Source organism: Amblyomma americanum, chromosome 1 (assembly GCF_052857255.1).
Source record: "Amblyomma americanum isolate KBUSLIRL-KWMA chromosome 1, ASM5285725v1, whole genome shotgun sequence".
Taxonomy (NCBI): Eukaryota; Metazoa; Arthropoda; class Arachnida; order Ixodida; family Ixodidae; genus Amblyomma; species Amblyomma americanum.
Genome location: NC_135497.1, coordinates 209,276,165 through 209,290,760, shown reverse-complemented (window position 1 = coordinate 209,290,760; position 14,596 = coordinate 209,276,165). Strand labels below are relative to the sequence as shown.

General features: G+C 46.1%; 1 protein-coding gene across 1 annotated transcript in view; it reads right to left on the bottom strand.

Moving 5' to 3' along the window:
• Window positions 1-994: 994 nt before the first annotated feature.
• Window positions 995-14,596, bottom strand: part of LOC144114556 (dual specificity mitogen-activated protein kinase kinase 7-like) — a 72,158-nt gene continuing 58,556 nt past the window's right edge. Inside the window, exon 10 of the mRNA XM_077648376.1 lies at window positions 995-8,521. Within this exon, the coding sequence (XP_077504502.1) occupies window positions 8,429-8,521 (93 nt within the window). The 3' untranslated portion in view covers window positions 995-8,428. The remainder of the gene's footprint in view (window positions 8,522-14,596) is intronic.

Below are 14,596 nucleotides of genomic sequence, written 5' to 3'. Positions count from 1 at the left end.
TGGTGCAAGAGAACCACTTGGTCACCCATATGTCATCGTAAACTGCACTTGCGATGCCGGTGCCAATGGCTTAAATGGCTATAGTCAGAAACACCTCGTCCACTGTGAAGCTCCACCCACTTTCAGGACCGCCAGAAAATTCCTCCGCAATAACAGGCAATCAGTTGTTAAAGCTTTCCTTGTTACCTGAAGAAGGTAATCACAAAGAGGAGTCCAAAGCTCAAGAATTTTGATGCTCTGGCTTGTTTGATACAGTGGTTAAAAACAGATTTCACTTACTGTAGTGTTTGATCACCGGAGTAATACAAGACTTCACACCATGGCCCACTGTTATCAAACTGCAGATTTTTTTTAATATCCTACTAAAGGCAGTCAATTCTAACAAAGCATGACACTTCATTAGGCGGTGGACTGCTGTAAGGGCTCCGTACATTGTGGTGCAGGCATGCGAAGCGAATCCAGGTCGACCTCACAGTCTTGCATTCAGTAATTAAAGAAAAAACATACTGGGTTGTATTCAAGCAATTACGGTAGCAATCAGCCGGGGTGAGTGTATCACATGCTAAAATTGGTAGAGGAAAGGCACAGAACCTCTCTCTTTCGGCAGACAATTCAAACGTCGATTATGTCACCATTTCCAATGCTAGTGCAAAACCTTTGCATGCTTAACCTACAGCCTATACAGAACTTGAATCCTTCAATATTGTGGAATTCTCAAAGAGACGCAGCTGCTCTTCAACATAGCACCTCTTATATACATTTTGAAATAGGAAAACAGGCGAGCACAAAAACAAAACGATGCCCAACGGTCCTTTTCTCGACAGTAATAACTATCCACGAGGCTATGGCCTGGCTGGACCAACCAAAATTTGTAATACGCCGTGGCGGCCAAAAGAACACGTTAGCTGCATGGCACATGCGCACGTGTTGGCGACTGTGGCTCTTAGGACAGACGGCTTGCAGCACACGAAACCTCAGCTGTGAGACACAGGGTGAGAGCAGAATGCCACCTTTATTCTCATCTCGCACAACAATCGAGCCCCACTGAGCGACAACAGTGCACATCTGCCGAGGCTCCCTCGGGAATCTGCATGGAAGCAGAGCAGGTCAACCCACACGGAGCGGCACAATCTGCTGGGGTTGGCATCGCCAGGTCACAGCCGAAGGCTGCAATGCGCCCCTGGCGAACACCAATGCACACTCGGTAATCACACACTGCTTGAGAGACAGCCCCGTGCGCCATTGAGGAAAACGAAGTGGGGTATCTGGCGCCCAAGTTCAAGAACCTTAAAAAAAAAAAAAAAGAGGCCTCTATGAACGCGTTCTCTGGCAACCTTTGATGATCGCCTCTGTGCAACATCACTTTGATAAGAGCAGCAGGTAGCAAACTAGTGCAGCGCCGCGTTAAGGAGGGCTTCGCTCAGGGTCCGCACACACCGGGCCCACCCAGCGTCGACGGGCTGATCCCAGTGCTGCGACCAAGTTTGTTCTTTCGTCCTCAGCTCTGAGTCGCGGGATGAAACACATACGCAGGGCACGGTGGCCTGAACACATCAGTGCCACTGCCTCAGGCCGGGAAACTTCAGCAAAGTTAGCCCCCCTTCAAGTGCTGCGACTTCGGGAGGACCACACAAAGGTAGGTCACGCAGGACACGACGGCACAAGTGTGGGTTTATCCTAGCAACAGATGCTCCTGCATAACATGAAGACAGCCGAAACATCGGCACGCCGGCATCGAATGGTCTGCCTCACTGGCGTGCGCATTCTACGACATGGTCCCAGTGACACTCAAAAAGAACTGACACTGGCTGACACCAAGTGCACGGCGTGCGAGAACTCTAGAGCTGACACATGGAGACGATAAAACCCCCGAGACTTAAATCACAAGTTTGCAGTACTAGTACCACGTGGCCTACGCAGCCTTGCGCACTTGCCCCAACCTTTATCCGTTGGACGTAACACGTCTGTATGCACAGGCGATAAGACTTGCGGGCATTCGAAGACCCGGAACACGGAATGAAGTGACGACAACGGTGCTTCGGATGTCTGCCGAATGCTTGGCTATAACGCCAGCGACAAAATATTCACCGAGCTTCCGGCAAACCACACCATTGCAACGCACATCACGAGACAAATGGCAAGGGCCCAGTTCACAAATCTTCGTATTTGTTAACTATCGGAGTAAATAAAATGCATGACGAAGAAATGCGCACAATAGCCGATGCCAAGACGTCACACTTTGAAGCGTAATTTCTTCCATTCAACAACTAATCTGTGCGTCAACGCCCGTGGGCCTATTCGTGCTACGCGTGAAGAGGGCTGCCGCATTGGTTGTCAAGTGTGCAGAGCACACTGTTCACCGACAGGACTTATTGCTTAGCTACTGTAACGAGGCAGCATGCCCTCTCCAGGCTCTAGCACGGCGTCGAGTAACCAGGGGCGTGACAAACAAAATGAGCAGTAGAAACAACCCGTAAGTTTGACAAGAGGAAACACAACCAGACACTTTGATGCAACGAAAAAATACGACGAAACAGCCACAGGTGCAGGTGCTCTAACATATTGGATGAACGCACCTGTAATGTGTCTCAACCCTGCTCTATTGCCTTGACACCCCCCCCCCCCCTTTCATTACAATTTACTTAAAATGTGACTCACAAACCAAATCGGCGCTTGCCCAACAGGCTTGCTGCAAGGAGAGACCCTGTAACAATTTGAAGTGCATATTCATGACTGCAGCTACATGCCAATTCAACAGTGATCCACGGCGGGGAAAAAGGTGGGATGGGGCACACTCTTCAGAGCTCTAGCATATGGCTGTGAACGTTTTCACAGAATACAGGGTGGCTACTTCTTGGTAGTGGAGCAAATGTTAAGGAATACAGCAAACATGGGGTTGAGAGCTATCCTATGTGATTTTTGAACTAGCAATAACTGCTGCAGGGACCCTTTTCTTTAACGCTGACCACCTTTCATGAGCCATTTTTCTCCACAAAGCCTTACCAGGGTTTAGAGCAGAAGCTCCGGCTTGATCCAATTCTCAAGCATGCTTAATTCATCACAAAAAACTACAAAAAGATCAGTAGCATCACAGCCCCTGCACATGTACAATGGCACAAAAGAAAACTAAAGGCTGTTCAGTGCAACGGGCACAGCCAGACCCTAAATTAAGTCTCCAGAGGTTGTGTATGCGCACTAAAGCAGCAACCTGATGACTGCAGCTCATCACTCAGTGCAGCACGTGTGTAAACATAGAAAACTGACTAGCCGCATTTTCACAATGAAAAAAGAAAAGCACCCACACACACACACACATGCATGCACGCACGCACACACACGCATACACAGGTTGCCTCTCTACTCGTCAAGACTGTCCCTCTGCATGCTACAGCATGAGACGACATCCGCACATTTCACCCATATTTACATCAAAATAGTATGTGGGTCTTCTACTATATATACTGTTGTGAAACATTATGTACATCACATCTGCACATGCTGCTTCCCAGTAAAGCACAGAAGCAGCCGGCTTGAGACGGACTTAAGTAGGACAACGCATCAAGAGCAGGAAAAGATCCTAGCCTAGTCGCACAAGACAAGGATACACAAGCAGCTGTTTTTATACACAAATGTAGCAGTACTGCACAGGGTTGAAGACCAGTTCAAAGTTCGAAAAAAAATTGACCCCAACTACATGCATGTCTGTAGAGAAAAATAAATCGACTGGCATGGATAGTGCCTTAAGACTAAAACCTCAATGTAATCATACAACTGCGTTCCATCTGTACGGTGGGTCCAAAGACAAGGAAATGTTGAAAGGGCTACTTTGCGGGAAAAAAAAACGTGTTGGTTTGTGGGAGTTTAATGTCCCAAAGCGACTCAGGCTATGAGGGACGCCGTAGTGAAGGGCTCTGGAAATTTCGACCACCTGGGGCTCTTTAACATGCACTGACATCGCACAGTACACAGGCCTCTAGAATTTCGCCTCCATAGAAATTCGATCGCCGCAGCCAGGATCGAACCAGCGTCGTTCGGGTTAGCAGCAGAGCGTCACAACCACTGAGCTACTGCAGTGGCAAAAAAAAAAATTCATTCATCACTAAAATGAAATTTACGTGAGCATTTGTTATACCACCTGGATGTGGTCTTAGACTCGCATCGAGCTTCAAAGTGATGAGACGAACCTGCAGTCTAGGCTTCTTTTTAAGTGGATCTATGCTAGCCACTGGCCTGATGCAAACTATTAAGGCAAAAATAAATTCATGTGCATTCCATAATTACGAGTTCACTAGTGTATGCATATGACAGCCAAATGATTAAACGGAAGAGTGACACAGGAGAAAAATAAAAAAAATAAACCAAACTAGGAGACGGCAATCTAGCTGCAAGTAAAAAAAAAACCCCATTCAGCAGATGCAACCATAGTTTTTAAAAATTACCAGCAGAAGAAGCATGTTACAATTACTCAATTACAATTGCACAGGTAGAGACAAAGCACACCCAAGTTTAATGTTAGCTAAAATTAGTGGTGCCTAGCGAATTGTAATCCAAGGCTCATGAAGACTAAATGAGCAATTTCCTAAGGAATATTTTTCACATGTCTTACTGAAGCAATCAGACCCAAAGTATGGTGGCAGAGGCCTTGGCTACTCTCCTTGGTTGAGGGCATGTGTCACCAGCTCTTGAGTACTTCGCTCTGTGAGCGGCTTCCTAGTCGAATTTGGCATGCAGAGCATATTTTGTGAAAAAGCAACATTTACAATATTTGACTGACAGCAATGCACTAGAACTCGGCTGTTATGTTCCTGTGAGCCAGTCCCGCTCTAGATTCCACATAAACCTACGCAATACAAATTGGCAGTTACATCGCAACTGTGGCTGTGTTTCCCGCATAATGCATTGCGAATGTCACCTTATGATAGTGGTTGACCCCATGCGAAAAATTTTGACTGTCTACACGTAGCATGCAATGAACGGTGACTTCACACCAACCAATGAGAGACTCAACACTCGATCGACGCTTGATCACCACTGTGCTAAGCGACTATCAGTGCACTGCGTCCATGCTGTTGCTATGGGCACTTATGAGCGGTGCGAATTTTGTTGCGGCTGTTGGTGCAGTTTCATCGCCGCTGCGAAGCAAACGACCGAAGGCGGACAAACGAAGCTACACTGCAGCAGACGGCGCGCAGGTAGCGCTGTACGAGATGGGTTAGCTTCGAGGCTTTTGTTCCTGTAATCCACTTTTTCTTTCCTTGTCCCCTCATATTAAAAGACGCAATTTCAAGATTCTAATAGACAAAGGATATGTAGGGCTAAAGTGGACGCTACGGAACAACACAGAAGTGCATATGCGCTGCAACTTTTCCTGCTCAGCGCGTTCCCTTGCTGCTGCCTCTCTTCTGCCGACAGCTGCCCAAGCAGACGACAGCCACCACAGGACATTTGGCATGCAGAATGATCATGAGTGCCAAAGCTTGAAAACTTAATTACAAAAAAAAAAGGTTTACAAAGTTTCATGACCTGTACTCCGCTACTATGTTTTATTCATGAAATGCTTTAGCTCCTATTCTTGGCAATATAAGGTGAACATTGTCCAAAACTGACACTAACGAATATCCTAAACTTTCCGCCCAAACGGTAGCCAACAAGAAAACAAACATCAGCCCCGAGCGCGATTTGAACCTGCTGTGGCGGACACGGAACAGCTTCGCTTCCCGCTGCCTCAAACCACTCAGCCATCGCCACTGCCATTTGCGCTTTGCTTCAGATATCGTTGTCACATTTCATATGTTCTTTCTGCACAGCGAATGTGTGCAAAGGGCATTGCGTAAGGAAAGCTAGAGCAACTAGATGAGTAAAGAAGCAAAAATAGGTGGCTCTTCTTTGGAGGCTCGTGCTGGTCACATGGGCCGCCATATACTAAATGCAGCAAAGGTAGCCGAGCACGCAGTCACTCGCAAGCTAAGAAGCAAAAGTAGCTGATTATGAAGGCTCCATGGCTCGAGTGCGGCTACCCCCACCTAAGCCCTCCTAGAATGCTCTATGCCTTTCTTGCAATGCATTTCATGCTTGCATCTGCTTTTGATGAAAAACGTAACAGCAGGGTTCTATTCCATTTGTGCAGTCAGTAGCAAGCCACAAGGCAGAAACATACCTGGGCAGCATCCTTCTTTCAGTGGATGAGTAATCTGCAGAAACCATATGTACAGCCCCGTCAAAAGTATATGGCCCAAGGGGTTTGCTTAAGCAATTAAGCTGTTTAGCGTAGCTCCCTAGCACATCAAGCAGTCCAAACCTTGGGAGCATTGAGTACGTAAAGCTATTCCTCTTATGAGAGATTGTAGTCGCTGAAGATGCATAACGAGGCATGCTGCAGGCCTCACAAGCGAACGCCTTGGGCCGTACACTTTTGACGGGGGGGTGTACAAGACAGTTGCAGGTGGCTTCTAGAAGATACAGCCCTCCCTAACATTTGAAACACTAACAGCATCATGACAAGAAATGGCCTGGCCTCCATGAATGGACTGGTAAGCAAACAAAGTGCCAGAAGTTTCACTTTGTACACACAACGCACTTTTCAGTGAATACCACAAAAGTTTTGTAATATGTGGCACTTTCCAATTAACGCCTGGCATTAATAAGAAGTCCCACGAAGTAAACTGTGCCTTGCACCAGGTTGCTTTCAGAAGCATTTACAAGGAATAAATGCATGGAAACAAATTCCTAATGCAGAATCTACAGCACCTTCCACATGCAGCAACAACCTGCATCTCATCCTAGTAAGCATAAAAATTAATGCATTGCAGGTAATGCAAGAAGGCCTGCTTCAGTGTATTAAAATGCAGCAGTGTTAAATATTTGTAGAAGCTACAAACAAGAGCATGAATAAAAAAAATTACAAGGGACACTCAAGCTCTACCTTAAGGGTACAATGCAACAGCGTTAATGCCCATAGTATATGCGAAATTGGTCATGCTTTAACCTACATTCATAGTTCCCTGGGAGTCCTCGTACAACTCCTGGTGCAGTGGTGCAGCGGTTAAACGACGTGCCAATGCCTTGCGATGGCAGGTGCTGCCACCAGTGGGCCTAATGTGGCCCAGAGTGCTCTTCCCGAGCAACCTCTCGTGACTAATTAATAATTGAAATGCCACCTGCCATGGTGGTCAGTTTGCTCAAAATCCGGTGGGCAGGTTGTGATGATTTCACAAGGTCACGTGATTTGGGTGGCCCACGTAGGTTGCTTCTACAGTGATTTTTCTCTCACAATGCCTCCGCCACGAGATTTTCTGCAGAATGGGAGCCTTAACGCTACCATGTTAAAACTCTGTGCAGCTTACCAAGCCAACATCAAATTACAAGAACCACATTGCCAGCTCTCATTCACGACAGCAATGTTATCTGGCAGAGTTTGTCCAGCAATTATTTACTATGAAGGACCCTAAAAAGTTATTTACCCAAAATAAAATATGGACCACCCTTGCAGTTGTCAAATGATACCATGAAATTTCATTGTGTCTGCTACCGAAAAAAAAAAAAGCCTCTTGCCTTCCAGCACTGCCGTCTCCTCTGTCGAAGCAACAAAAAACCGACCATGTGAACACAAGACCCTTCCGCAGACTCTTGATGGTGTGCAAAGCCCAAGCAGCACCAAAAGAGCTCTCATAATCACTCCTGCTGCACACTAAACTCATTTCTGGTCTTCAACCCTTTGTGCAGTTCTTAGTGGCCACCCATCTTTTCCGAGCCTCAAAGCAGGACAGGACGCAGAAAAGAAGGAAAACCAAGGTACTCAGTAATATCGCCATGGCACAGGAGCAGATGAACGCAACCATGCTGCTCTTCCAAGCCACGCAGGGCTTATGGTAATAAAGCCCCTTATCCATGGAGTAAGGTACACAAGCAAGCAAGCATTAAATACATTTCATTACTGCAAGAGCAGGTAATTAAATCCAGATTTTAATCATTATTCTCAGTTCTCTTTGTATTCATGCCTGCTAACATTTCCTCAAAGCATCACATGATGCACTGTGCCCTTTAGCCATGAAGGCTTATTAAAAGCTGGCACATATGTATTGCATTACACTGCAAGCACATGGCTATGCCCCACTGTTGGCAGGCAATATGACAATGTAGCATCACATGCTCTTGCACTGCTCAGGCATGCTGCCACCTGTATACCTTCCTCCATGGTGCAGCCCGATGACTGGGCCTCTACGACATGTGGGCTTGCCAGCCACCCTTGTTGGTTGTCTTGAACAAGGCTCCATGCTCTAGCTCTGTGTTGCCCTGCCTGCTCGCGTGCACAAACAACACAGTTACATGTGGAGGCAAAGCCGCTGGGTGTTGGAAGCTGAACCAAGCGTTTGATTTGGCATCTGCTGGCTACTTCCATGGGGGTTGCATCAGCCACACCACATTCCTCTCACTGGCCCTCCTGGGAGCTGTCCATTACGCTGGCTAGCCAGGCAGCCACATCAACCTCTTTCCTCTCATACCTCTTGATGAAAGGATGCTCCTGTAACGACACGAAAATACGGCTCATCAAGTAACCATTTCAAAAAAGCACCAATTCACAGCTCTATAATGTGTACACATTGCATATCTGAAAAGCTAGCAGATGATATAAGATTACTTAGCTCTAATGTCTCCAATTCTTTTACCATTGATTGCGCCGGTGCAACTCCCTCAGTCAGTTAGTTATATTGGTTTTAATGGCACAAAAGCAACTATGGCTATGATGCGCCAAACACAAGGTTAGGTTTTTGTTAAATGTTACACTTTTTTATAACTAGAGTTTGTTTAAAACATTGGCTTCATTAAGAAACTTAAAAATACTTGAAATATCAACTAGTGCTTGATCACCTAAAAGCAACTTGGGGTGCAATGGGATGTATTCATTGTAGAGTGTTGTAAAATATTTTTTCCTCAGTTGTTCCAGTTTTGTACATGAAATTAAAATGTGGTTTACAGTGAGTACATCGCCGCACATTTCGCAGAGAGGTTTGTCTTGTTTTGTCAGTAAGAAGTTGTGTGTAAGGTGTGTGTGCCCAATGCGTAGCCGACATAAAATAACTTCAGTGAAACGTTCTTGATGTCTACATGATTTCCATTCTCCTAAAACGGGTTTTATAGAATGCAGTTTGTTGTTTGCCTGTTCTTCCCATGCAGCCTGCCACTTAATTCTGAGTTTACGGTGCACAAATTTCAAAAAATCCCTGTGTGGTATGTTATCTTGTTTTATTTGATCAATTCGAGCTTGTGCTACGCATGCATCTGCTCTCTCATTACCGACAATTCCAACATGGCTGGGCACCGAGCGGAATATAATGTTATGTTTTTGTTTTTTTATTTTAATTATGTTATGTATGATGTTTCCTATAATGGGTTCAGCAGCGTTTCTACAGTGCAGCGCTTTGAGCATACTCAGTGAATCGGTGTAAATGACGCTATTTTTAATGTTTTTTTTTACTATTTGGTCTACGGCTACAAAGACTGCATAACTCTCGGCAGTAAAAACCGATGCATACTGTGGCAGTCGTATCATTTTTTCATTTTTTCCTTGAATTACTGCACTTCCAACATGACTTTCTGTTTTTGACCCATCAGTGTAAAATTCAGTGAAGGTGTCATATTTTTCTTGCAGTTCAAAGAATTCTTGTAGTATGAGCTGATGTGGCATTTCCTTTTTATGTAAGTGTGTCAGTGTGAAGTCGCACACTGAAGGCAGGCTGTACCATGGTGGTAAATTTTCATATTTTTGTGCAATATTCGGCAGAATATCCAGTACTCCTTAACTCTTCACATTTATCTTCAAAGCGCATTATTAGTGGCCGGATGAATTGTGGTTTATTGTTGAATAATCTTTTGGATGGGCACTTGGTAACAATGGGATGGCAGAGATGTTTAGGAAGAGAACGGGTTTTTAGGACGTATGCGCATGTCAGTGTGACTCTTCTATCCTCTAGTGCAGGCTCATTAGCTTCAATGTAAAGACTGTTTACCGGGGATGTTCTATATGCTCCAGTTGATAGTCGCAGACCAAGATTATGAACAGGGTCCAGTCGTTTCAAGTAGGATGCTCTTGCTGAACCGTATAATATGCACCCATAGTCCAGCTTGGAGCGTACCAGAGAGCGATAGATGTGTAATAGGCATGTTCTATCGGACCCCCACCGTTTTCGCGAGAGCACCTTTAATACATTGAGGGCTTGGGATGCTTTCTTTTTAAGGTTGTTAATGTGTGGTAGAAATGTGAGTTTCTTGTCAAAAGTGAGTCCTAAAAATTTATGTTCTGGTTTAATTGGTAGTGTGGCTTGATTCAAGTATAGGTTGGGAATGAATTGTAGGCCTCGTCGCAATGAGAACAGAACAGCTACTGTTTTTTGAGGAGAGAACTTGAACCCATTTATCTCTGCCCAAGCAGCCAGTTTATTTAGTGTGATTTGTATTTGTCTCTCGCAGGACGATATGCTGGAGGAAGTGCATGCTATCTGTAGGTCATCTACATAAACCGAATACATTATGGACTTGGGTATTACTTTGGCTAACGAATTCATTTTTACTACGAAGATTGTCGTGCTTAGAATGCAACCTTGGGGTACGCCATTCTCTTGGGTGAAAGTCATGGAGAGAGTTGTTCCTAGGCGGACCCTAAATGTGCGGTTAGCCTGGAAGTCGTTCAAGCAGTTCAGCATCCTGCCTCGGATACCTAGCTCTGCTAGGTCGCGGAGGATGCCGAACTTCCACATGGTATCGTATGCGTTCTCCATGTCGAAGAAGACCCCGATACACTGCTGCTTGTAGATGAACGCCTCCCGTATGGTGTTCTCTAGGCGGACAAGGTGATCGGTGGTTGAGCATGCTTTTCTGAATCCACATTGATGAACATATAATAGTTGCCGAGATTCGAGTACAAAGGTGAGTCTAATGTTTATTACACTTTCAAAAGATTTAGCAATGCAGCTGGTGAGGGCTATTGGTCTGTAATTGTCAGGACTTGTTGGTGGCTTTCCGGGTTTCAGAAAAGGTACTATTACTGCTTTCTTCCACTCCTCAGGTATTCTGCCAGTCATCCATATTTTATTGAAGAATTTTAACAGTGCCTGTACGGCAGTATCAGAGAGATGGGCAAGCATATTGTAATGCACATTGTCTGGGCCTGGTGCTGTCTTTTTACCGGAAGATAATACCCTATTTAATTCCTGGAGCGTAATGGGCTGGTTGTAGTCTTCCTGCATGCCTGTTCCGAATGGAAGTTTTTGTTTTTCAGCTATAGCTTTGTGTTTCTGGAATGTGTTTGTGTAGTGGGATGACCTTGAGACTTCAGCAAAGTGCTCGCCCAATAAATTGGCCTGTTCTTCCAACGATGTTTGTGTACCGGGTGTTGTCAAAAGTGGAAGTGTGAAGAAAGTACGGTCACCAGTGAATTTACGAACTTTGTCCCACATTTTCTTTGATGGTATTGAACTATTTATAGAGGACACATATTTCTGCCAGGAGGTTTTCTCAGCATTCCTGCGCACGTACCGCGCTCTCGCCTTGGCCCTCTTAAAAGTGAGTAAGTTCTCTGCAGTGGGGTACCGACGCAGGGTGCCCCATGCTTTATTTTGCTGTTTTTTTGCAAATGTACGTTCTTGTGTCCACCATACTTTGTGTTTCTTCTGTACGAGTCCTGTTGTTTGTGGTATAGCAAGTGTTGCAGCAGATATTATGCATGTAGTAAACCTGTCATTAATTTCATCTATGCTGAGGTCTTCAGAAAATTCTTTATCTAGAGTGGCACTTTCTGTAAAAAGTGACCAGTCGGCAAGGTGAAATTTCCAGCGCCGTGGTCTTGTGGGGATGACTGGAGTGGAAGACGAGAGTCTGATGACAGTGGGTAGGTGATCACTTCCCAGAGGATCATTTAAAACATCCCATTTAAAATCGTTAAAAAGCGATGGTGATGCGAAAGCTAAATCGAGAAAGCTCATTTTTGCCGAGCTTGGGCAACAATAAGTTGCTTTTCCTGTATTTAAAAGACAGATGTTATTTGAGAGGATAAAATCTTCGATTGTTTGCCCCCTAGAGTCGCAGCGCTCGCTTCCCCAAAAAGGGGAGTGAGCGTTAAAATCCCCAACTACCAGATATGGCTCTGGAAGTTCATCTATCAATTCTTCTAGCTCATGGACTGTTAATGTAAAATGTGGAGGAATGTATACGGAACAGATTGTTAGTGTTTTATAGCTGACGATGCTGACTGCAACCGCCTCAAGTTTTGTATTGAGCTTGATTTCTCGAGCAGGGACGCCGCTTTGGACGACAATTGCGACGCCTAATGAGAGTCGATTTGCCTGCTCGCGATCGCGTCTAAAAGTTTGATAATGTTTCAGGATATGCACATGTTGTGGACCAAGATTGGTCTCCTGAAGACATAAAACTATGGGTAACATTGACCCTAAAATATGTGTTATGTCACTATAATTCCGCATAAGACCTCTGCAATTCCATTGAATTAAAAAAGCCATGCTTGTGTTTTTAAAAGAAAATGAAAGGAGATTTACTTATGTGGTGGGCCCGTTATGAGGGGCCTGTCTTGTTTTCGCTCAAGAGAGCTGTTCCGCCGCTGTAATGGAGGCGGAGTGGGTGTTGTATCCATCACCTCAACAGAGGTGCTGGAGGACCGCGCAGCCGCGGTTGTGTTAGTTTCAGGCCTCTCCCGACGGGGGGAGGTCCTGCGGGATGCCGACCCATGGACCGGCGGTCCCTGCTTTGGCAGTGACAGGGCAGCTTTCGCTGACCCTGCCTGGGGCGTGCATGGCCCTGCCATAGGCTCGGTGGGAGCGGCCTTGGCAGGTGCCGGAGTGCTGTGCGGTGCTACGCCCCTGCGCACTACATCAGCGAAGTTTTGTTTTGCTGTGAAGGAGAATGTTTGTAAACGCAAAACGCCTTCTCGCTTCTTTAAAAGAAATGTTTTCTTTGGTCTTTATGGTGATAATTTCTTTTTCTTTCTTCCAGGACGGACACGCCCTGGAGTATGCAGCATGTTCTCCTTCACAGTTTGCACAGCACAGGGCTGCGTCACATACATCAGACTGGTGATCGTTAGAGGCACATTTTGCGCAAGTTTTACGACCGCGGCAGCTCTGTGAGCCGTGGCCGAACCTTTGGCAGTTGAAACACCTGCGAGGGTTTGGTATGTATGGTCGTACATTGATTTTCAAATATCCCACGTCGATTGTGTTGGGCAGGGTGCTGGTGTTGAATGTCAGGATCATGTGTTTTGTGTCTATTTCCTTGTTGCCCTTCCGGATTTTGATTCGGTGGACATCTATGACGTCTTGGTCGATGAGCCCTTCGAGCATTTCTTTTTCAGTTATGTGAAGAAAATCATTTTCCAATATTACGCCTCGGACAGTGTTTAGTGAGCGATGAGGAGTCACGGAGACCGGGATTTCCCCTATGGACGTTAGGTTGGAGAGCTTAGAATGTTGGACATTGTCACACAGTTCGAGCAATAAGTCGCCGCTGGCCATTTTTGACAGCTTATAGCCAATGCCTAGGGTTTCAGTCAAGCACTTTGACACAAGGAAGGGGGATATTATTCTTGCCTGTTTATCTTGTTGTTCACTGTGGATCACATGATATTTGGGGAAAGTTACTTTTCTTTTTGAAAGAAGTTGTCTGCCTCGTTCCGCCCTCTTCTGAGAGAGCGATCAGGTTTTGAAAGTTGGGGAGCCATAAAAAAACTTTGTTTTTCGGTCATGGTGCCAGCCACCCACCACGGAGTCCAACAAGGGGACGGGACAGGAACTTGATAGCAAGTCCTGCCCACGCCAGCTGTACACCTCAACTATAACCAAATATGACGCAACTCAGGGTAGTTGGTCACACAAGGTTAACCCTCGCCGCCAGGAAAAAAGGAAAAACCAAGAAGCGAGTAGGATATAGGAGAGTTGTGAGACAGAGATAGGAAAGTTAAAGATGAAGAGGAGGATAGGAAAAGGCGACTGCCGATTCCCCCCGGTCGGGTCAGGCCGGAGGTGCCGTCTGTAGGAAGCTGGGGCCAAAGTGGTGTGTTGCCTCCGCCAAGGGGCCTTAAGGGTCCAAACGCTCGGCATCGGCTCAACCACCAGGATCCCCTTTTCCCCGGACACGGCGATGCCACGCACGGGAGGCGCGGGTGCTCGGGTCCGTGGTGATGCACAGTTCACCATCATCCCCTTGCGGAGATGTCCCTGCGGATGCTCGGGAACCCGCGGTGTCGCCACTCACCGTCGCGACGCCTGCAAGCTGCAGGCGCCCCCCTGCGGGGAACTCCCTCAGTCATATCAGCCCGTACACTGCCGCCATTTTTGACCACAAATGAAATGGGCCGCCTGAGGGCAATCACACACACAAAAAAAACTCTTTGTGCCGGCATAATTAGGTGTGCAATGTCATCACTTCTGACACATCCGTGACGTAAACGGCAGCTGCCAATTATGCAAAAATGCAATGCTGTATATAATGGTGTAAGGACTGCCCCGTGTGAAGGCCACACCCCCAACTTGGCATGGATTCAAAATTTTACCCGCTTGGTATGGTCTGCTGGGAGCTAACAGAAGACAAC